At 37.1% G+C, this 23506-nt stretch overlaps 3 protein-coding genes across 9 annotated transcripts; all 3 read left to right on the top strand.

Moving 5' to 3' along the window:
- Positions 1 to 6818: 6818 nt before the first annotated feature.
- Positions 6819 to 10768, top strand: LOC133739416 (receptor-like serine/threonine-protein kinase SD1-8). Of its 2 annotated transcripts, XM_062167196.1 has the most exons (8): positions 6819 to 6961; positions 7511 to 8590; positions 8684 to 8794; positions 9002 to 9225; positions 9365 to 9578; positions 9687 to 9924; positions 10057 to 10207; positions 10292 to 10768. In XM_062167196.1, the coding sequence occupies exons 1-8, from the start codon at positions 6910 to 6912 to the stop codon at positions 10598 to 10600; spliced, it is 2379 nt and encodes a 792-aa protein (XP_062023180.1). In that variant the 5' UTR covers positions 6819 to 6909; the 3' UTR covers positions 10601 to 10768. The 2 variants fall into 2 exon arrangements, with proteins under 2 accessions (XP_062023180.1, XP_062023179.1); XM_062167195.1 differs by lacking the exon at positions 6819 to 6961 and having other exon boundaries at positions 7181 to 8590.
- Positions 10769 to 11654: 886 nt separating this feature from the next.
- On the top strand, positions 11655 to 16703 carry LOC133738466 (G-type lectin S-receptor-like serine/threonine-protein kinase At1g11330). 4 transcript variants are annotated; one of them, XM_062166020.1, is made up of 8 exons: positions 12209 to 12346; positions 12475 to 12834; positions 14528 to 14638; positions 14878 to 15104; positions 15213 to 15426; positions 15544 to 15781; positions 16034 to 16184; positions 16262 to 16703. In XM_062166020.1, the coding sequence occupies exons 2-8, from the start codon at positions 12495 to 12497 to the stop codon at positions 16565 to 16567; spliced, it is 1587 nt and encodes a 528-aa protein (XP_062022004.1). In that variant the 5' UTR covers positions 12209 to 12346; positions 12475 to 12494; the 3' UTR covers positions 16568 to 16703. The 4 variants fall into 4 exon arrangements, with proteins under 4 accessions (XP_062022002.1, XP_062022003.1, XP_062022004.1 ...); XM_062166018.1 differs by having other exon boundaries at positions 11655 to 12834; XM_062166019.1 differs by lacking the exon at positions 14528 to 14638 and having other exon boundaries at positions 11655 to 12834.
- Positions 16704 to 17291: 588 nt separating this feature from the next.
- On the top strand, positions 17292 to 21976 carry LOC133738465 (G-type lectin S-receptor-like serine/threonine-protein kinase At1g11410). 3 transcript variants are annotated; one of them, XM_062166017.1, is made up of 8 exons: positions 17297 to 17482; positions 18325 to 19392; positions 19643 to 19744; positions 20071 to 20309; positions 20577 to 20787; positions 20905 to 21142; positions 21303 to 21453; positions 21541 to 21976. In XM_062166017.1, the coding sequence occupies exons 2-8, from the start codon at positions 18546 to 18548 to the stop codon at positions 21847 to 21849; spliced, it is 2097 nt and encodes a 698-aa protein (XP_062022001.1). In that variant the 5' UTR covers positions 17297 to 17482; positions 18325 to 18545; the 3' UTR covers positions 21850 to 21976. The 3 variants fall into 3 exon arrangements, with proteins under 3 accessions (XP_062022000.1, XP_062021999.1, XP_062022001.1); XM_062166016.1 differs by having other exon boundaries at positions 17292 to 19392; positions 20074 to 20309; XM_062166015.1 differs by having other exon boundaries at positions 17294 to 19392.
- Positions 21977 to 23506: the final 1530 nt, after the last annotated feature.

Here is a 23506-nt window from a genome sequence, read left to right as displayed (position 1 = left end):
GGAGTGGTCCTTTTGAACTTGCTTGAACCCTTTCCTTTGGATGGGAGCTGGTTCAAAAATGTTGTCAGGGATCTCCTCTTCCTCTTCATCAGTTGAGGCTTCTGCATTTAGTGGTGGTGTGATAGAGGAGGGTGATGGATTTGCATATGATTCTTCCTGTTTTACACATTGATCATCAATAGAAACATTAATGGATTCCATAACAACTCGGGTTCTTTTATTGTAAACCCTATAAGCTCTACTGTTTAGAGAATATCCCAAGAACACACCATCGTCACTTCTAGCATCAAATTTTCCAAGGTGCTCTCTATCTCGTAAGATGTAGCAAGGACTGCCAAAAATATGAAAGTGTCCAACATTTGGCTTTTTACCTTTCCACAGCTCATAAGCTGTTTGATCAGTACCTGGTCTGAAAAATACTCTGTTTATTGTATAACAAGCAGTACTGATAGCCTCAGCCCAAAAGTTTGTGCTTAAACCTGCAGCATCTAACATTACTCGAGCCATGTCCAGCAATACCCTATTTTTCCTTTCCACAATGCCATTTTGTTGTGGAGTGATTGGAGCTGAGAACTCATGCGACACACCAAGCTCATGAAAATAGTTAGAGAAGGAGGCATTTTTAAATTCAGTACCATTATCCGATCTTACTCTCACTATGCTAGTATTTGATGACTGCTTTTCAATGATCAATTTTTGACTCAAGTTTTTAAAAGATTCAAACGTTTCAGTCTTGTCTTTTAAGAAATTTACCCAGGTGTATCTTGAGAAATCATCTACAACTACTAGCATATAGCTCTTACCTCCAATACTTTCAGATTGAGCTGGTCCCATGAGATCCATGTGTAATAGTTCCAAGACTTTTGTGGTTGTTGCAGAATTCACCACCCTGTGAGGAGCCTTTGTTTGCTTTCCAACTTTGCAGTCTCCACATATCTTATCAGTTTTGCCCTTTAAATTTGGTAAGCCTCGGACACATTGCTTGGAAGATAATTTCAGCAAGTCCTGATAGTTTACATGTCCCATCTTTTTTTGCCAAAGTTCAAAGGTCTCCTCTGTGCTTTTTACAGACAAACAGGGCTGCAAGCTGGAAGATTCATTAGCTTGAATATGATAACAGTTATCAAAAGATTTCTTACCTCCCATGATACCTTCTCCTTTCTGATTTAAGACTAAACATCTCTGTTTGTTAAACCATACATCTTCATAGTCATCAGCTAAATGGCTTACGCTAATCAGATTTGCAGTTAAGCCTTCAACGAATAGCACATTTTTGAGATTAGGTATACCTGGGGTGTTCACTGTATCTCAAGCTAGAATATTTGCTTTCCTTCCATCTCCAAACGTGACTGATCCAGTTGTGTTCTCATCTTCAAATGAAGCAAACCAGGTTTTGTCTCCAGTCATGTGTCTAGAGCAGCCACTGTCGACATACCAGAAATCTCATCTCTTGTCAGCTAATGCAGTCAAGGCTACCAAACAAGTTGCCTCAATGTGAGAGCCTTGTTGAGTTTTGTTTGCACAAGCAAAGAGACATGTATTATTAGTTTTATCAATATAAGACTGAAGGCATTTACTTTCATTTTTCTTGGTCCAGACAACTTTTCTTCTTTCAGTTGGAAGGTTTTTCTTCGAAACAATTTCTGTTAATCTGTTGATGAGTTCTTTTTGTTCTTTAAGTTCAAAACTTAGAGATTCAACAGTGCACTTTTCTTGAGAAGGCTGTGAGTTTGAAAATCTTCCATTACACCTAGGTCTGATATGGCCTATCTTACCACAGTGATGACAAGTAGGAATAAAAGTTCTAGAGTTTGTGTACCTGTTCTGACCAGTGTGAGACTCTTGGTCAAGTTTTACCTGGAAGTTTTGATTTGGTTGACCTTCCTTCACATTTTTGACAGAATCATCAGTGGAGACTTCTTTCTTTTCTATAGATGGTCTTGATCGATGCTCTTACGAACTTGGTACATCTGGAATTCTCTCCGGTGTATCCTAACCCACAAGTGTCATGAGGAGCTTTTCCTGATCCGAGCAATTTGGACATGGCAATAGAGCTGACATCGAACTTGGTGAACCTTTCTTGAGTCGATTTTAACTCCTCTTGCAATGCCTCGTTTTTAGCCAACAGTTCCAAGTTCAATGCTTGTTGTCCTTTAACATCCAGTTCCAGCAATTTGATCTTGTTGAGATACTCATTCCTTTCAGTCTTCCATGTCACTATTCCTTGGTCACCTTGTAGATCTGCTGCTTTACTTACATGTTTGCCTTTCTCCAGTTTCCATGCAGATTGTGAGGATTCCAATAATTGCTCCATTTTTTCTTTTTAAGTTCTCAGAAAATAAACTTCTTTTTCCAAACTCAAGTTTCTTAGCAGGGTTGCCTTTGAAGCTTTGTAGAGTTGTCTGCAGCGGACATTTGTTTCATCATCAGAGAAAAACTCGTCACTATCTGAATCAGGTAGAAGTGATGATACAAGAGCCACGTTTTCAATTTCTTGAGACTCATCATCACTCCAAGTTGAAAGAAGAGACTTGTTGTTGCTATTTTCATGCTTCCTATTTCCACATTCAGTAGAGATGTGACCGTAGCCACCACATTCATAGCATTTAGGTTTTCCTGAGTGATTTCCTTTGAAGTTTCCTTTTCCACTCTTGTTGGTGTAGTCACTATTGTTACCATTGCCGGTATAAGTATTCTTTCTAGGAGCATTCGAATTTCTAGAAGAGTTCTTGCTTTTGAGAAATCTTTTGAATTCCTTTATCAGTAGAGCAAGATCTGGTATTTCCTCTTCCTCTTCTGTTCCTTTCACTGCCTTGAAAGCTACACCCTTTTTTTTCTTCTCAGGTTTTAACCTCATCTCATAGGTTTTAAGATTTCCAATGAGCTCATCGAGTGGATACTCGTCAATGTCAAAAGAGTCCTCTATGCTAGTGACTTTTGAATGAAATTTTTCTGGCAGGGCCCTGAGTATCTTTTTAACTATCTTATCTTCATCAAAAGGTGCTCCCAGACTACGACACTGACCGGAGATTTTAAGAATTCTACCATGAAAATCATCCACGGTTTCATCATCTCCCATAGTCATGGTTTCGAATTCAAATATCAGTGCTTGCAGTTTCTGTGCACGTACCTTCTTATTTCCTTCATACGTAGTCTGTAGAAGATCCCATGCTTGCTTGGCAGTGTCACAGTGACTGATTCTCAATTTTTCTCGTTCAGATAAGGCTGTGAAAATGCCATTCTTAGCCTTGAAATCTGCTTGCAAATCACGAACTTCTTCCTCAGTCCAATCCTTCCTTGGTTTGGGAGTGGCAGTGGAGGAGCTTTCTCCTTTTGCTTTTACCATAGGTATAGTCCAACCATTTTCTACAATATTCCACACATGTTCATCTTGAGCATAGAGATATGATTTCATGTATATTTTCCACTGAGTATATTTTTCACATCCACCCTCGAACCATGGAGGACTATTTATAGATCCGCCAGCAGCCCTATCACGTGAATGTTCCATCTTTCCTGGGATCACTAGAAAGTTCTAGAACCCGCTCTGATACCAAATGAAAATACCAGACGGAACAAATATTAGAAGGAACTTTACGTATAAGAATTTATCCAAAGAAAATACGATTCATAACACGGAGATTTGCTAACGCAGTGTAAACCTCTCCACTGAGGAAACTTCACTGCGTGGCTTTTAACGTAGCCAACACGAAAAGGCAATCCAATATGAATCACTAGGGTTTACAGAATACAAGTAGTGTTGTTCTTAACAAACACTTTCACTTAGCAACACATGCTAACTTGTTTTACAACTGTTCTAACTCCTAATACAACATTCTAGATAAGCTATTTTCAACCTTCCTTGCTCTCAATTGAATCACCGATCTTGAGAGTAAATATGAATGATTATGCAATGGAATACATGAAACAAATAAAGAGGGTTTTTCAGAAACTGATTTGAGCAGAACAAGTAGTTCAATTGAGAACAATTTTATGCAATCAAAAACCCCAATTTTAGTATCAGTTTCGAACCCTTTTATCAGGGAGGAAAACTCCCCCTCAAACAAATCTTTTCATTAAACAACAAATAAGATAAATATGGAAGGATATCAAAACTGAAATCGATGCTTCCTATTTATTTGTTGCGCATGCAAAAAGTCTTTAATGCAAAATATACCAAATCAATTTAATAGACATGTAAATCAATTTAAATTATGCAACATGATTTGGAATGAATGTCATATTAAACTCAAGATCAGTGAATCAATTCTGCTTGATCTTATCTTCCTCTTTGTTTCCTTGAAGTTCCGGTTTCCTTGTGACAATGGGAAATCATGTATTGAATGGTAATAGCCCAATATACTTACATGTTTCCTGCAGAAGGACAAGACAGAGTGCAACGTGGGTCGCATTCGAATTAGAGTGGAAGTTGATATGTTGCAACCAGTGGTATTTCGCTGCTGCTTCACGGTGGAGGATGGGGATAGATGCTGATCTGGAATTCATCTTTGAAAATATGTATGGGCGGTGCAGCGATTGAGGCAGGCTCACCCATGTGGGATTGCCGTGTTCAAGCCCACCTCTGGATGAGGCTCTGAGGGAAGCGGTGCCTCCGACCAGCAAAAATTTGGATCGGGTTATGGCCAGAGCGGATGGCAAACCGGTAGCTGGACCTTCATTGGTGTTCGAAGCGCAAGGAGGTGGGGAAGGAATTGGTGGTTTGAATCGTTTCATGCCAGCCTCGACTCTTAAGGCTAGAGTGTGGAGGGCTCTTATACCTCTTCCTTCTGGGGAGGGTACCTCTGGCACTAAAGATGTAGTTGAGGATGATGGCCATGGGGGTCATTTGACAGTGGAAACGGAAAGGGAAGAAGAGGCTAGTGCAGCTGGCTTAGAAATCAGTGGGGCTTAGAACCTCCATATGGGGAGTTGGTGTTGGTTACGAAGACTTCAGTTGCTGGGCTGAGAAGGAAACGAATGGAGGATGATGGAGTTTCGCCAAAGTAGCCACGACTTAGTCTTGCGATTGGTAGAACCAATTTGGATAATGTAACAATGGGATTAGTTGCTGTGAATTCTTCACAGGAGAGCAAGCTAGGAGAAGCGTGGCCGTCCTCGAGGTGCTAAGAATAAAGTGGAAGTTGATTGCAAGGTGGTGAAAACCTCACCTATATGAAGAAAAGCAAGAATTCGAAGAAGACAGAGAAACTGGTGAATGGGCTACCAGAGTTTACTTTACCAGTTGAGAAGGGTACACCTAAAGCCTCCAAGGGTAAGGAGGTAGTAGTGACTTGATCAGTTTTTAGTTGCAGTTTAGAATAATGTCTATGCTAGTGGAAACTTCTCTAGAAGTCTCTGTAGAAGTATCTAGCTATCTCGTACCACAATGGTGTGCTTGGCGTAATAGGATTTGGTAGAATGGTTTTTGCCTACGAGGCAAGTTTATTTTGTTAGTATAGAGTATAGACTACTCGGAGCTTATATTGTCTATTGGGAGTAGTTTTTTTTGTACTATTCTTTGACCATAATCAAGGGTCATATTAATTTATGATCTCTTATTTTCAAAAAAAAAAAAAACTTATATCTTTCCTTTTTCAGAATATAAGACCAATAAATAGTTGACTAAAGGAACCTACCATAGTACCATGAATGACAGTGTAGTATGACATACTGTATTTACTTGGAAAATGAAAAACTAGTTAGTCTGGTGGTGTCAGGTTACTCTTATTACTTGGAGCAAGGACGGAAAAATCGATAATATCCTCGAAATTTCTGCGATATTTCTGTTTTTTTAGGGTCTCGATATATCTTTGATACCAAGAGAATATCGGGAGAAATTTTCGAAATTTCGCGATATTTCCTGAAATATTCAAAATTTTCGCGAAATTCCGAGATTATCGCTACCTCTCACGATATGTGGCTCGTGAAAACTATCTCTTGTTTTTATCCAATTTGACTAAACTGATAACATCTAAAGAAAAATACTTTAAAAATTTATAGGGTCATGTATTGTTCTTTGTGTCTTTTCCCTCCATGCTTATAAATCTTCTAATTATCTAATTTGCTAATTAACTAGTAAACATTTGGCTTTATTAAAAAATAAAAACTTTTCTATGTATTTCAATGGACCATTTTCTACTTCTTTTTCTGTTTATTTGAAGACCGATTTTTTTTTTAACATGTGTATTTAATTGTAAAATATTATTATAATTAATAATTAACTCTCCTAATGTCCTATTTAAATCATTTTTGAGAATTCTCATGTAGAATTTCATATCATTGTCATGTCAGTGTATCTTATTATACTCTAAATTACTACAATCATTATACAATTAAGTTCATCAAACACTTTTTTTGAAATATTATAGGTAACTGATCATGTGAACATTTCATGAACATTCATTAATGATTTTCATGTTACTTTCTAAATTTCCATCATTTTTTTCGAAAATTTACTTAGATCGAAATTTCCTCGATATTTCGATCGAAATTTCCATTTTTTAGACTATCGATATTTCCTCGATATTCGATATTTTAGTCCTTGACTTGGAGGCTTGGAGCTTCCACTCTAAAAGGTTGCATTATGTTAGAATAATCTAAAAAAAAAAAAAAAAAAACTTAACTTTGACCAAACCCCACCAGTCAGTTCAAGTTAGGTTTGATTCTCAGTTTTGGCTAAAAACTGAACCGAATAAAACCGAATCCACCCTACCACCCATGGAGACGTTGACATTGGGCCTCCGTCAGGGCATATGGGTCAGCCCGTCTCAATAAGTCACACCCACCAATCCCGCTCGCAAATGAACCCAGATCTGTCTCATCAAACACCTGGTGGATTCATCGGGCATGCTTTCATTACGTTTAATTCATTGCAAACAAGGAGATGCTTGAAACTTGAACAGTTGAACGATGCTTCTCAAGCAAATCAACTTTACATCTGGGTTCTTTTTCTTTTCAAAAGGTACAAACAAGCTGTATTTATCTCCAGCTAAGTAGTTAGTTTCACAACCGGCCATTGTGATTTGACATGCATGTTGTTTATTCCAATGGTTGACTCGCTTGGATTTTACTGCATAATATGTTCTGATAGCCGGTACGCGCGTACTCAGAAAGAGTGGTCGAATTGTATATTTTCAACACTTTACCATTAAGCTCCAGGTGTTCAAAGATTTTCAATGATGTGTATGTTTTTTATTCTCAATTATTTCTGACCAGTTCCCTGGAATATCATCAAACGTACATCTTGCCTGAGGAACTATTGTCTTCATTTTAGAATATAAGACCAGTAAATAGTTGACTAAAGGAACCTACCATGAATGAATGCAGCAAGACATATTGTATTTAATTGGAAAATGAAAAACTAGCTAGCCTCTTAGTGCCTTTGTCTTCTCTGGCCAGACTTGCTTGCATCAGCTTTGCACCTCGAACTCTGTAATGGCCATATTTCTTCCTCTAATTTGCTTGATATTATCATTCTTTAGCTTCTTTTCGTTTTCATCTCTTGCAACAGATACTCTTACACCTTCAGACACATTGAGAGATGGTCAAATCCTGGTTTCAGCTGGTGGAGTTTTTGAGCTGGGCTTGTTCAATGAAAGCTTTTCAGGCTATCACTATCTGGGGATTTGGTTGAGAGCCGATGCAACCAAGGTTGTCTGGGTTGATCGCGATAATCCTATATTGGATTCATCAGGCAAGCTTCAAATCCTGTCTGGAAATTTGGTTCTCGCTGACCGTCGACAAGTACAATTGATAGTCAACTCAGGGAGTCTTGCCAGAGTCACAGCTAACACAAGTGCAACACTTCTTGACACCGGTAACTTTGTCCTTAAGGAAACAGATACAGGAACTAAAATATGGCAAAGTTTTGATATACCGACTGATACTTATCTTCCTGGGATGGAACTTGGGTTCTTTGGCCTAAACACATCTCGGGTAAGCTTTCACATTCTTATTTCTTGGGCAAGCCCCCAAAACCCAGACCTTGGCCTCTTCACTTTAAGCATTGATAGGAACAACACCACAAAGCTTTTGGTTAGGCGAAAAGATGGAGCAAAAATGGAAATCGGTTTCTGGAATGGAAATGGCATCCAGTTTATTTTTGAGAACTCATCTGCTGGGAATATGTACGATTTTAGCTTCCAGTCCAATGCAAATGAAGCTGTTTACACTTTTACTACCAGTAAGACTTATGACCTTGTGTGGTTTGTGATGAGTTACATGGGAAACCTGGACCAGTATTTTATGGTAGATGGGAAGATCTCTTCTTTGAGTCATGCTTTGTGTGAGGATTCGGCTGGTGGTAATACTGGGACATGCTTTAGTTCAATACCTTCTAACTGTGGCAATGGTGATAGCTTTTTTCAGATGAATGGTTTGCTGCCATCTACATTTAATAGCACTGGTTCCGTAAATATGGCGATTACTGATTGTGAAACTTTCTGCAAGAACAATTGTTCTTGTACAGCATTTGCTTCAGTTCAGAATGGTCAACCAGGATGTCAACTATACTATGGGAGTAAGCAGGAGCTATTGAAGATCATAGAGAAGGGAGAAGGGCTTATATACATTCGGCGTGGTGCTCCAAGTGGTAAGTCCAACTTTATCCAACTAGGTGAGCCAATGTATAAATGTAAACGTATCTGTCAAGAAAATAAATTGTGTTAAACTCGTCTTTTTCTAGATGCTAAAAAGTGGAAACTCTGGTTGGCTGTTGTGGTTCCCTTGGCTTCCCTCTTGGTTCTTATACCAATCTCCATAGCCTGCTATTTGCGCTGGGGAAAGCGACTGAAAGGTTAGAGTTCTTTTGGTTTCAGGTTGACTATATATTGCTACATGTAATTGTTATAACAACAATTAGAGCAGTGCTGCTACTTGATGCAATTAGTACTTTCTTAAATTTTTTACTAGTATACATGAGACTAGAATAAAAGTATCAATGATTTTCCCTTGATTTCCCTTATAAAAAGCAGTCTTTGTCTGGTTTGCTTGATTTAACCAGAAGAACAAACTCGACAAGAAGCCATAATCAATTCTGATCGAGGTAGATTATTCCTTGCTTCAACAATCCATCATGATGAAGTTAGAGGTTCAAATAACATCGAATTAGGCATACACAAGGATCAAGAATTGCCCTGTTTTAGCTTTTCCACCATAAATATGGCAACAAACTACTTTGCAGAGGCTGATAAACTTGGAGAAGGTGGATATGGACCTGTCTATAAGGCAAGCATCACTTCCCTGCTTTACATCTGATAATCAGATTTTCATTTTGCATTTTGCATATTGCATTTTGTATTTTGCAATTTGCATTTCCAAGGTCTTCTTAACCTTCAACTTTTGTATATCCTGTGGATTTAACCAGGGTAAGTTGCTAGTAGAAGGACAGGAAATTGCAGTGAAACGGTTGTCTAAAATTTCCAGGCAAGGGTCCAAAGAGTTCCAAAACGAAGTCTCGGTCATTTGTAAGCTTCAACACAGGAATTTGGTCAGGCTTCTGGGATGCTGCATTGAAGCAGAAGAAAGCATACTGATTTATGAGTACATGCCCAACAAAAGTCTTGATTCCTTCATTTTTGGTTTGTCCGTGATCTTTCAAGCTCATGCTCTATGTTTCCTATTTTTGTTACTTTCTTTTCTGGTTTCATTATCTAGCTATGTTCACATGTTTAATGAATTGAGTACAGACTCAACCAAACAGGTACTTTTGGATTGGAGAAGGCGTATTAACATTATTGAAGGTATTGCACAAGGTCTTCTATATCTTCACAAATACTCTAGATTAAGGATCATTCACCGCGATTTAAAGACCAGCAATATTCTGCTGGACAGTGACATGAACCCAAAAATTTCTGATTTTGGAATGGCAAGAATTTTCGGGGACAATGACATCAGAGGAAAAACAAACCGAGTTGTTGGTACATTGTAAGTAAACATAGAGAAAAATGTACACTTCCTGAGAAGTACATGCTCATTTCTTTTGGTTTCTTAATTTTTAACATAGCATTATTTTATCTGTTGTTCACTTTGTAATGCATATTAACCTCTGATTGCTAGTGGTTACATGTCTCCTGAGTATGCAATGGATGGCCTCTTTTCTGAAAAATCCGATGTCTTTAGCTTTGGGGTGATCTTATTAGAGATCATAAGTGGTGAGAAGAACATTGCATTCTTTGAGGCTGATCACACCCTGAACTTACTCAGCAAAGTAGGAAACCTTGAACCTATCCGGTCACTTTTTACATCTGCACATGTATCTGTAGTTAATATTTTTGAACTCGGATTATTTTAGGCTTGGCATTTGTTGAAAAAAGGAAGCAGCATGGAGTTAATGGATCCGACACTGTGTGCTTCTTGTTCGAGCAGTGAAGTTATCAGATGCATACAGATGGGTCTTCTGTGCGTGCAAGAAAGAGCTATAGATCGACCAACCATGTCGGATGTTGTTTCTCTTCTAAGCAATCAATCATTTGCTCTGCCTCTTCCTAAAGAACCTGCATTTTTGAGGCAGTTAAGTTCGACTGATGCAGATTCATCTTCAAGTATGCAAAGATACTGTTCTCAAAATGACATAACTATTTCAGAAGAACATGGCAGGTAGCATGTTAGAATTCACCAGGCTTTGCAATTAACAATATTTCTGCCCTTGTAAACTTTTATTTTTCTTGTATCAAAGTTGTAATGTAATGTAAATGGAAACACACATTTTCACCCAAATATGTATACCTATGTATCTTTGACAACAAGTAAATTTCAGTTGCACTTCTGTTTTTGCAGCACCAGAGAGTAATTTATCAATAATTAGATCAATAAATCTATATTTAGAAGCATAGTGGGCTTAGTGCAATAGATGTTTGCATGTGTGCCACCTGTGCTGTGGGCTGTGGTTTAACTGTTTGCCCAGTGGACACTTACATTTTGAACTCCGATATTTTACCATCTCTGATCTCTGGGCATTTCATCAAACACTTTCCCAAAAGATAACCCATGCCACATTTTGAACATAATAATGAGTGTGGGTGTGGACCCAGATGCTGAACCCAGAACCTCTTATGAGTTATGAGCATGACATGACCACAAAAGTTTAAACAAAGTTTTCTCAATCAGAGGTTGGATTCAGAAGTAACCGGCCTCTGTTTTCACATCTGGGTTCTTTTTCATTTTAGAAGGTACAAACCCCCAGCTTATAAGTTTCCCTACTGAATATTGAATGTTGCATGCCATATTTGTTGTTTTGAATGTCAATTTTACTTCTATTTATTTCTATGGAAGTGATTGGCTTCACAATCTTTGTGATTACTTATGTATTCGTATAGTTGACTTATTTCGATTCACTGCATAGGTGATCGAATTATTTATTCCTGAAACATTAAGATACTTAACCTCTCTCCAGGAGTTTACATCATCGTTGAACATTGAATGATGATATTTTATAACGCTATCAATTTTCATTACCCAGAAAATCTTCAGATATCTGGCTTGAGGACCAAGAAATGGGCTAAGTGGCCAACTTAAGATTTTATTTCGGAATAATAACCCTGTAAATATTTGACTAATGAACCATGCAAGGAAAAAATATTGCATTTACTTGGAATATACTAAACTAGCTAGCTAGCTAGTAAGCTTGGTCTTCATCTGGACCACTCTAGCTTGAATTAGTTCATCTGCTTTGCATCTTCTCTGACTCTGCAATGGCCATGGTTCTTCCTGTTATTTTCTTGATATCATTTCTTAGCTTCTTTTCATTTTCATCTCTTGCAACAGACACACTTACACCTTCAGACACATTAAGAGACAGTCAAACCCTGGTTTCAGCTGGTGGAGTTTTCGTGCTTGGCTTATTCAATGAAAGCTCTTCAGGTTATTACTATCTGGGAATTTGGCTTAAAGCTGATGCAGACAACGTTGTCTGGGTTGACCGCGAAAACCCCATATTGGATTCATCTGGCCTGCTTCAAATCCGGTCTGGGAATTTGGTTCTCACAGACCGTCGACAAGTGCTACTGATAGTCAACTCAGGAAATCTTGCCACCACTACAACTAACACAAGTGCAACACTTCTTGATACTGGAAACTTGGTCCTCAAGGAAGCAGCTACAGGTACTATCATATGGCAGAGTTTTGATATTCCAACTGACACTTATCTTCCTGGGATGAAGATTGGGTTATTTGGCCTAAACACAACCCAGCAGACCTTTCGCATTCTTGTTTCTTGGGCAAGCCCTCAAAATCCAACTCGTGGCCTATTTACCTTAAGCATTGATGCCAACGACCACACAAGGATTTCGGTTTGGCGAGGAGATGGAGCTAAGATGAATATCGGTTTCTGGGAAGGAAATGGCTTAAGGTTTATTTTTGAGAACTCAACTGAGAATATGTACAATTTTAGCTTCCAGTCCAATCAATCTGAAGCCTTCTACACTTTTAGCACACCGAAGAACTACGACCTCATGTGGTTTGTGATGGCTTCCACAGGAACGCTGGACCAGTATAATATGTTGGATGGGAAGATTTCTAATGTGAGTCATGCTTTGTGTGAAGATTCAAATGGTGGAAATACTGGGAGGTGCTTGACTTCGCTACCATCTATGTGTGATGATGGTAAATTTTCTGAGATGAATGGTTTACTACCATCTAACACTAGTACTGATTCCATCATTGTATGGACTGCTGATTGTGAAACGCTGTGCAAAAACAATTGTTCTTGTACTGCATATACTTCACTTCACAATGGACAACCAGGATGTCAACTTTTTTATGGGAGCAGACAAAATCTATCAAAGATCATAGAGAAGGGCGCGGGGGTTATTTACATCCGCAGTGATGCTTCAACTGGTAAGTCTAAAATTCTGAACTCATGTAGTTAGTTGTGTACATACACACACAGGGCCCTTCTGTAAGGGAATCCCATTGTGATCACACACGGATCAATCCTGCATTGTGGTCTAATGACTTGAAATTTTCATTTTTTAAGTCTTCCTGTTCAATCATCCCTAGTGGGCTCTACATGCGATCCCTATGTGATCAACTTAATTGGGGGTCCCTTTACAGAAGTTTTATGTTTATACACACGCATATATGGTCTGGCTCTAAGCAGATAATGCACTTTGTGGACCAAACAGAAATCTCTGGTATGGCTTGAGGAAGAGGTTTTGGTTGTAAAAATAGTATCAAACTGAAACCCCCCCTCCAAGCCAAACAGAAGGGTTGCATTTGTGAAATGAAACCGTGTACATATTCCATCAATAGCTTATGAACATTCTGACATCAAGACAATAAGTTAAATTGTTTTTGACAGAATGGTTCTCTATATATTTTAACATAGTACTTGTGGTTTGCATTAACAATGAAAAATAGCTTGTTATATGAAGTACAGTCTTTTACAATGTAGAGTACAAAACTATGAATTAATTTAGTACAATGGTCTATTCAATATAGAAAGTCAGTTAATTTGAATTCTTATCCTGGTACATAGTTTAATCTTGTTGATTATCAGAAGGGTTAGGTGGTTTGAAATTCTTTGGTTTGCTTGCTTGACTTTCTGATGTGTGTTTTGATACAATATATTTGGGGAGACTATAGGTATATATTTTCAACAAATGTTAAATGATTGTCTCCGTGCAATAGCGTATAGGTTCTGTTGTGGCATCTCGATCAATATTATAAAAGCAGTTGGTATTAACTATAATATGCTGACATATAATAAGTTTATGAGGAGATTGCAAACTGGGTCAATACTCAAGCTGTACATGTTTACTTACCTACTACTGGAACCGTTCCCATTCTTCCCCATTTCTTATTGACATTGTAGAATAATAGGGATGTATATTTTTCTACAAATATAATAAGCAAAATTTCCTAGCTACTTATGATTAATACCAAACCTTCCCTCAAACTCAAACATGCTCCTCTGTCATCAGTACGTAAAATAGTGTTTTATCTTTTTGCAATTAGATGCATTTATATTTTTTTCAGTTTTGTGGTAGCTTTATGATTAGTAAAATACTTATTTTTATTATATATAATCTCAACTAACTACTTCAAATATGATAAATAACTGATTGGAAAAAAATAGTGGTAGCTTTATCTTAGTAACATTTGCATCTGAATAATAGGCAGCTGATGAAAAGATATAAATGTTGTTGTAAATGGAGATTCTAGTAATCAAGCTGCTTTTGCTTTGCCTGAAAGTTGGTAACTATTTTAATGAGATTGTCTCATTCCTGATTCCATTTCAGTCGTACTCTTTCGCATTGTGATTCCAGATACAAAAGCACAAACCAATCTACTTATCAAATGCAAACATTCTAATGAAATTAGTTTGGCAAGTTATGTGACTACAATTTGAACTAATTGATCATGAAGATCTTATTTGACAACAATAAGATTCAAATTGGCAATCTGACAATATACCATGTTTTCCTATGGATTGTTGGGGAAATCTTTACACTATTTCGTCAGAGTTAGTTCTAGTTGTAGACAACAAGAAATGCTATTTAAACTTATGAACATTGTCTTCATTCTCCAGATGATAAGAAGTGGAAGCTCTGGTTGTCTATAGCAGTTCCTTTGGCTTCCCTCTTGATTTCTATTTCAATCTCCTTCTTCTGGTATATGCGTTGCAGAAGGAAACATAAAGGTTTGAGTTTAGTTGTTTTTAAGTCCAATCTTTGCTTACGTAATTGTTTAAACTAAAACAGGGGAGTCCTATCTGTTGCAGTAATCCTACAATCCAGTGCTATCTGCTGTAATGCGAGAGCATGTAAATAGTGCGCACAGCGATATTTTGTAGTACACATGCATCACAAATGTTATTTTTTTATTATGATTTTCCTAATTTAGAAGCAACCTTTTCCATTTATTGTTACCACTTACCAGAAGATCAAGTAACCAGACGAGAATCTGATCAAGCAAGGTTATTCCAAATGTGCTCCAATGATGCATCACCAATACAGCTTGATGAAGTTAGAAGTGCAAATATGGAATTAGGCAGACGGAAGGACCAAGATCTACCCTTCTTTAGTTTTTCTGCAATAAAGACTGCAACAGATTACTTCGCAGAGGCTAATAAACTTGGGGAAGGTGGATATGGGCCTGTATATAAGGTAAGGCTTCAGTTCCCAGCTTTACATTGCTGACAATCACAGACTTTGTTGGTCATTGCCAAGATCTTCTTAATTATTTAACTTTCAAAATTTGTATGGAAACTGCAGGGTAAGTTGCTTCAAGAAGGACAGGAAATTGCAGTGAAAAGGCTTTCCAAAATTTCCAGGCAAGGGTTGGAGGAGTTCAAAAATGAAGTCTCGGTAATTTGTAAGCTCCAACACAGGAATTTGGTTAAGCTTTTGGGATGCTGCATTGAAGCAGAAGAAAGCATACTGATTTATGAGTTCATGCCCAACAATAGTCTGGATTCCTTCATCTTTGGTTTGTCCATGATCTACCAAGCTTTTAATCAGTTTTTCCAATTATCAGTCAATTACTGTTACCATTTTTTCTAGTTTTATTAATTTTTGCTAACATAGTGAGATGAACTGGGTGCAGATTCAACCAAACATGTACTTTTGGACTGGGAGAGTCGCATGAGTATTATTGAAGGGATTGCTCAAGGTCTTCTGTATCTTCACAAATACTCAAGATTAAGGATCATTCACCGTGATTTAAAGACGAGCAATATTCTACTTGACTGTGACATGAACCCAAAAATTTCTGATTTTGGCATGGCAAGAATTGTTGGCGACGATGACATAAGGGGGCAAACAAAACGGGTTGTTGGTACAATGTAAGTTATGCTCTGCAACATGTACCTCTTTACATGGGTGATTTCATACAATCATATGGTTTATCTTTTCACAATAAAGCCAGATGTTCTATGTTCTCTGATCACATTGCTAACTACATCTCTGATAAAGTTGGTGCCTCTTTTTATAAGTGGATCATCCCACCTCATTCACAGGTGTGACTCGCAAATAGGCACATAGCACTACTTTTTCTAAAATTCAGTTTCTAATGAACTTTACATGCTGATTTTTAGTGGTTACATGTCTCCCGAATATGCCATGGACGGACTCTTTTCTGAAAAATCAGATGTGTTCAGCTTTGGGGTGATCATTTTAGAGATCATAAGCGGAAAGAAGAACATTGCCTTTTTTGATGTTGATCAGTCTCAAAACCTACTTGGCAGGGTAAGCAGCAACTTCATTCACTTTTTATAGTTTTGCATACTTTTGTTGCTAAGATTTAGAATTCGGGGTTGTTTTAGGCTTGGAATTTGTGGAAAGACGGCAATGGAATGGGATTGATGGATTCAGCACTGCATGCCTCTTGTTCAAGCAATGAAGTTATGAGATACATTCAAATCGGTCTTCTATGCGTTCAAGAAAGAGCAATTGATCGACCAAACATGTCGGATGTTATATTTATGCTAAGCAATGAATCAATTGCTCTGCCTTATCCCAAAGAACCTGCATTTTTAAGTCAGTTCAGCTCAGACGCAGATTCATCTTCAAGCAGGCAAAGATATTACTCTAAAAATGATATGACCATGTCAGAAGTAGATGCCAGGTAGAAGATTGTCTAGTGTCTACTTGTTTTACTTGTATGAAAGCTGTAATATAATGCAACAGAAAATGCACATTTGATTCTTTTTGAACAAATATTTATTTTTGAAGGTCAGACAGGTGATCATGTATTTAGAAATCTGATTAAGCCTCTGTTGTGGTAGCATCAAAATAGTTTAGTTTTTTTTTTTTTTTTTTTGGAAGTTTGAACAGATGAAATATCAAAGCAGAAGGTTTTAGTTAAAGTAAATAACTAACTAAAAGTTATTTTACTTGTCTATTCTGAAATCTTTACGATTGGCTCTAAATATTTTTCATCTGAACTAATCTTGAATATATTCTACGTAAATCTAGTATATGTACATTGTATGGCTTCGGAAGTGATTTGAGATTCGTGAAATCTCGTGCAGATTTAAGATGATACTTGAGACGAGCACAGTTCTTCTTTGATGGTGTAACCAGATACGCTATATGTTGTCACTGCTATAAATGAAGAAGAGTCTATACCTTAGTCCCCGGAGCAGAATCTACTTTGATTAGGCCAAGGGTTATCTACTAAATAGCTTTCTTTCACTATGCTGAAACTCAACGAATGAAAAATCTACTAAATTTTCTGGCTCACCGTCTATATACATTTTGTGTAAAATATCTGCTCTAAACGGCCTTGGTTCTTAAATTTCAAAATAAAAAGGAAAGAAAAAAGGAGAAAGAAGAGATTTTTAGCCCTTAAAGCCCCAGCCCACTTTAGCCTAGTCCACTTTACCCTCTTTAGCCCAGTCAACTCCTGCTTCTCATTTGCACTTTTCTGCTACTGCAGAACTGCCTCTTCTTCTTCTTCTTCTTCTTCTTCTTGTTTTTGCTCTGACATAAGTTTTAGTTCATCTGGTTCTTGTTATTTATTAAATTCTCCTGGGGAACTAGAGGTAAGCTTCATTTTGGGTTCTTCTGGAAAGATTTTCCTGTATTAAAATCAGACATTGACTCTAAATTTCAATTTCCTGTTTATAACACTATATATCAATCTCTAACTTAGAGGGTTTGAATTCAGTTGAGATTTGGTATCTGGGTAGCGGTCCATTTGGGATTTGCTTTGTTGACTTGAGCTTGGTGTAATTGTGTTGGCTGCTTCTGCTTTCCTTTTCTTCCAGCTATATGTATCATATTTTATGTACAAATTTCTGTCAAACTGATCAGCAAGGGATCGCATTCTCACACAACTGACTTGAGGATTACCCATTTGTTTGTTGCATAACATGCATGTCACATTTCTTCGATGTTTCCTGTTTTGTCTATTTTTTTTTCCTTTAATATCATATACTCAATCCGTTGACTACACAAATGAAATGATTCATTGTTGAATCTTTTTTTTTTTTTTTTTTTTTTTTAAACAAGCTAAAGATGATGCTTAATTACTAGGCAGCATGAGTTCACATAGTGTTTTAGTTATATATTTTTATTCTTAATATTGATTTCTCTGGAAGATGATATATCTGACTTGAGAACTAACAAATGGGGCCAACTTATATGAATAAATAACCAGCAAGTAGTTGGCTAATGACCCTGTTCAGGCTAAAATATTGTGTGAAAATAAAATTTTAGATAGCTAATTGGGTTTTCAACTGGAGACCTTTAGCCTGATCTATTGTCAAGCTTTGCAAGGCAATGGCAAGCATGAGAATTACCGAAACCAAAGAGTTTTTTCCTCTTATATTGTGCTTGATATCGTTCTTCAGTAGCTTCTTTTCATTTTCATCTCATGCAACAGATACACTTACATCCGAAGGCACACTAAGAAACAATGAAACCCTGGTATCAAATGGTGGGATTTTCGAGCTTGGCTTCTTCAGCACTGAAAGCTTTTCAGACTATCACTATCTGGGGATATGGTTGAGAGCTGATGCAAACAAGGTTGTCTGGGTTGACCGTGAAAATCCCATTTTGGCTTCATCTGGCTTGCTTCAAATTTGGTCTGGGAATTTGGTTCTCATGGACAGGCGACAAGTGCAATTGATAGTCAATTCTGGATATGTTGCCACTGCCACAACTAACACAAGTGCAACACTTCTTGACACTGGAAATTTGGTCCTTAAGGAAGCAGATACAGGTACTATTATATGGCAGAGTTTTGATATTCCAAGCGATACGTATCTTCCTGGTATGAAACTTGGGTTGTTTGGCCTAAACAGTACAAACAAGCCAGGCTTTCACGTGCTTGTTTCTTGGGTAAGCCCCAAAGACCCTGCTCGTGGCCTCTTCACCTTAACTGTTGATGGCACCAACTTAACAAAGCTTAAAGTTTGGCGAGGAGATGGAGCAAAAATGGATATTGCTTTTTGGGACGGACATGGGTTACAGTTTGTTTTTGAGAACTCAACAGGGAATAATAACTACAACTTTAGCTACCAGTCCAATAAATATGAGGCCTATTACACTTTTAGCAGCAGTCAGAAGTATGATCTCATGTGGTTTGTATTGGCTTCCACTGGAAACCTTGAACAGTATGTTATGTTGGACAAGAAGATTTCTTCTGTGAGTCATACTTTGTGTGAGGATGGTGGGATGTGCTTGACTTCAATACCCTCTAAGTGTGACGATGGTGGTAATTTTCTTGAGGTGAATGGTTCTTTGCCATCTACATATAATAGTGGATCCATCAATATGAGGGCCAGTGATTGTGAAATTTTATGCAAGAACAATTGTTCTTGTTCCGCATTTGCTTCAGTTCAGAATGAAGAAACTGGATGTCAACTTTATTATGGGAGTAAACGTGAATTATTGAAGATTATAGAGAAGGGTCCAGGGATTATTTACATCCGCGGTGGCACTCCAAGTGGTAAGTCTAAATTTATGTAATTGAAAAAGTAAAAGCTAAATATAGTACAAGTAAATAGTTAAAAAAGTATATTTTAAATGTTGAGGTAGCCTTGTTCTAGGAAAGTACTTTTTGGCATTTGTATGGTTTTCGTAAAAACTAGTTGGAAAAAAAAAAAAAAAAAAAAAAAAAAACAAACAAACAGTTATATCGTGATAAGAACATGTAATTTTTTAAACTTACAGGTGAAATGCTTGTCTCTACTTTGCAGATAGTAAGAAGTGGAAGCTGTGGTTGGCTGTTGCAGTTCCTTTGGCTTTCCTCTTGGCTCTTATTCCAATCTCCTTGTCATGCTATTTGTGTCGACGTAAAGGTTTGAGTTTGGTTGTTATTAGGTTGAATACATTGCTATTTGTGATTGTTAGAATTAAATTGGGGAGAGTGCAGATGTCTGTTCTCTTACAGTAACAGTGCCAGTATGTTTATAATTCTGCACTGCTGGATGTTATTCTTACAATAGTTCAAGTAATACATAAGAAAAGTTGCTTCTTGTAAATCAACGTTCTTTCTTACATAATAACACCAACCCTTATCTATATAAGCATTTCATGAGAGTGGATTACTAGAGAGAAATATTAACCACTTCTTTTCCTAAGTTTACTGATTCAGAAGAGAACCTTGTTTAATTGTTTTAACCAGAAGATCAGGTAACCAGGCGGAAAGGCTTTTGTGATCAAGTAAGATTATTCCAAATGGGCTCCAATTTTGCATCAACAGTTCCCCATGATGAAGCTGGAGGAGGTGCAGATAACATTGAAATAGGCAGACAGAAGGATCAAGAATTGCCCTTATTTAGTTTTTCTACCATAAAGACTGCAACAGATAACTTTGCAGATACTAATAAACTGGGGGAAGGTGGATTTGGGCCTGTCTATAAGGCAAGGCATCAGTTTCATACTTTACAGTTTACATTGTTGATAGAACTTTAATGGAATGTTCTCTTGCCACATGTCTAGCATGGTATGTTGTCACACCTAATCTGACACTACATATTCAAACAAGAGTTCACATGATGATTAGTTCAGATTTACACAACAGAAGATGCTAGACTATCTTCTTGAGAACATTTATCCGCAATTTTATTTGGTATTGCCAAGACTTTCTTAACCCTCAACATGCATGTATTATATACATGGAAACTGCAGGGCAAGTTGCTAGTAGGACAGGAAATTGCAGTCAAAAGGCTGTCCAAAATTTCCCGGCAAGGATTGAGGGAGTTCAAAAATGAAGTCTCAGTAATTTGTAAGCTCCAGCACAGGAATTTGGTTCGGCTTTTGGGGTGCTGCATTGAAGCAGAAGAGAGTATACTAATTTATGAGTACATGCCCAACAAAAGTCTGGATTGCTTCATTTTTGGTTCGTGCATGATCTTTCAAGCTCTATACATTATCTTTTGTTGCCTATCTTATTGTTATCTTCTTTTTTATTTTCGCCATCTGTGTTCACACGTAGAGATGAATTAATTGGGTACAGATTCAACCAACCGGGCACTTATGGATTGGAGGAGGTGTATTGGCATCATTGAAGGGATTGCTCAAGGTCTTCTCTATCTTCATAAATACTCAAGATTAAGGATCATTCACCGTGATTTAAAGACCAGCAATATACTGTTGGACAGTGAGATGAACCCGAAAATTTCTGATTTTGGCATGGCTAGAATTTTTGGGGATGACGACAGTAGAGGAAAAACGAATCGGGTTGTTGGTACATTGTGAGTCATCTTCACACTTCAATTTTTGTTTCCTTTATAACAATATTATTTGTATCACATGTCTGAACCGTTTTCATATATGGTCGTGTGACCAAATATTGCACATAGTATCACTCTTTCTAAAAATTCAGTTTCTAATGCAATTTAGCCTCTGTTTCAGTGGTTACATGTCTCCTGAGTACGCCATGGACGGCCTGTTTTCTGAAAAATCAGATGTCTTTAGCTTTGGGGTGATCATATTAGAGATCATAAGTTGCAAGAAGAACATTGCCTTCTTTGAGACTGATCATTCTTTGAACTTACTTGGAAAAGTAAGCAGCTTCAATAACTCCCAAACTTCCTATATCTTCCTATATGTTTACATGTATTTGCTGATTTTGAAATTTTTGTTATTTTAGGCTTGGTATTTGTGGAAAGAAGGCAATGGCATGGACTTGATTGATTCTACTCTCTGCGCTTCTTGTTCAAGCAGTGAAGTTATGAGATGCATACAAATGGGTCTTTTGTGCGTCCAAGAAAGAGCTATGGATCGACCAAATATGTCAGATGTTGTTTCGATGCTAAGCAATGAATCAATTGCTCTACCTGTTCCTAAAGAACCTGCATTTTTGAATCAGCTAAATTCTGCTAATGCAGATATATCTTCAAGTAAGCAAAGATGTAGCTGTAACAATGATCTAACAGTTTCCTCAGAACATGCCAGGTAGTCGATTGGTATTTCCTATACTTTGCCGGTAATAATACTGCTGAAGTTGTAATGTTGTAGAGTTTGTTTTAGTTGTATCGAAGCTGTTACACAATGAAATGAAATCCACATTTTACCCTTCTAGGCCAGTCCATCATTTTTGTTCTTGTAGTTTATTTTGGCAGTATTATCCATTACTTCTACTTTCATCTTCAAAAGGTAACAAATTTGAGAATTGAATGGTTTAGGCTTTAGACTGTCTGTTGAAATTAAGATCAAAATGGGGTGGCACCGAGTCTCTGTTTCCAAAAAGGTCATCCAAGTTCACTCAAGAACAGTTTCAAAGCTTCTATCATACATCGGTTATGATTTTTCACCGGTAGATTAAGTTTTTCAAATAATCCAGCAACGAAAGAACATGGAATATGTCATACACAAATACGGTAAGATTTGTGATCCTAAACACTAAATCAACGTCTTCCACAACAATAGAAATGATCCACATCTTAAAACTGAAAAAGGTTTTTCCTTGTAGTCGTAACTTGTAAGCTGTAGCATACTTATTTGCGGATGTGGTTACTAGCCGTGCTTGTTAGGGTGGAAAACCGTGAGAAAAAATCAAAGAGGTGGACATTAGAGGAGAAGAGAGCATAATGTAAAAGATATTGGAGGACTAAAAAGTAAAGGAAAAGAGCAAACTTTTATCATTGTGTGTGATGACCTCACACTCATCCCTTGTTCTACCTCACGTGCATGCAACCTAACACGCATTACGTAGAACCCTGAAATATTCGTTTTTTCTTTTTCCTTTTTTTTGGGCGTACTTCTTGATTGTTATTCGTAGTCGATTTCTAATTGCTCAATTTTTGAAATTATGATTTATCAGGCACGTATGTGTATAGCTTCCATTGTTTGTCCTATACAAAGAAAAGTTATTGTACATGGATCTTTGGAAGGTTCAAAGTCTTGAGCTTAATTTCATTTCGTACGGTATGATTAACATGCTTATCTTTATTCTTGGAGGCCGGATTTCTTATCACCCTCACCATTTTGTTAGCTAGTTTTGATATTTTGACAATTTTCTTTAAATTTTTTATATTTAGTTAATTTATGATTGTCTAACATGATATATGTTAAGTTCAAAACGCTCAAAACCTTTATCTTTGGTTTGAAAAGTAGAGTTCTTTATCATCTTTATTACATGTTAGCTATATGCAATTAAATAAAGTATGCATTTATGAAAAATTAAATTAAGATTTTCTTAATCCTATTTTTTGATTGATGTAGAATGGATGGCAGCTAGGATTGAATAGTAGCTTGATTGTGAAAAGGGTAAAATCGGTACGCTGCAAATTTGGCGTTCAATATCAGAATGCTAATTATTATACATTTTCGAGAAGAGAACGAAGCTACTTATCGCTTTGCTACCATATATGGGTTTTTTTGGGCTTTCGAGGTCATTTTGGGCCTCAAAACTGTATTTCACTATTTTTCCAGCTATTTAGGTTTTCTAGTTCGTTTTAGATTTATTTTGATTTAATCTGTGGGCTTTTAAGCTTGATTCTTAGTGGCCCTAGGGCTTTTTTTTTTTTGGTATTTAATTAAGCAAATTTAAACGATTGCAGACTCCATCTTTTATATTACCATCAATAAAATATGAGAAAAATTCTTTGATGGAC

The sequence above is a fragment of the Rosa rugosa genome, chromosome 3 (genome assembly GCF_958449725.1).
Source record: "Rosa rugosa chromosome 3, drRosRugo1.1, whole genome shotgun sequence".
In the NCBI taxonomy this organism is placed as follows: Eukaryota; Viridiplantae; Streptophyta; class Magnoliopsida; order Rosales; family Rosaceae; genus Rosa; species Rosa rugosa.
This window is presented reverse-complemented; position numbering and strand designations above follow the sequence as displayed.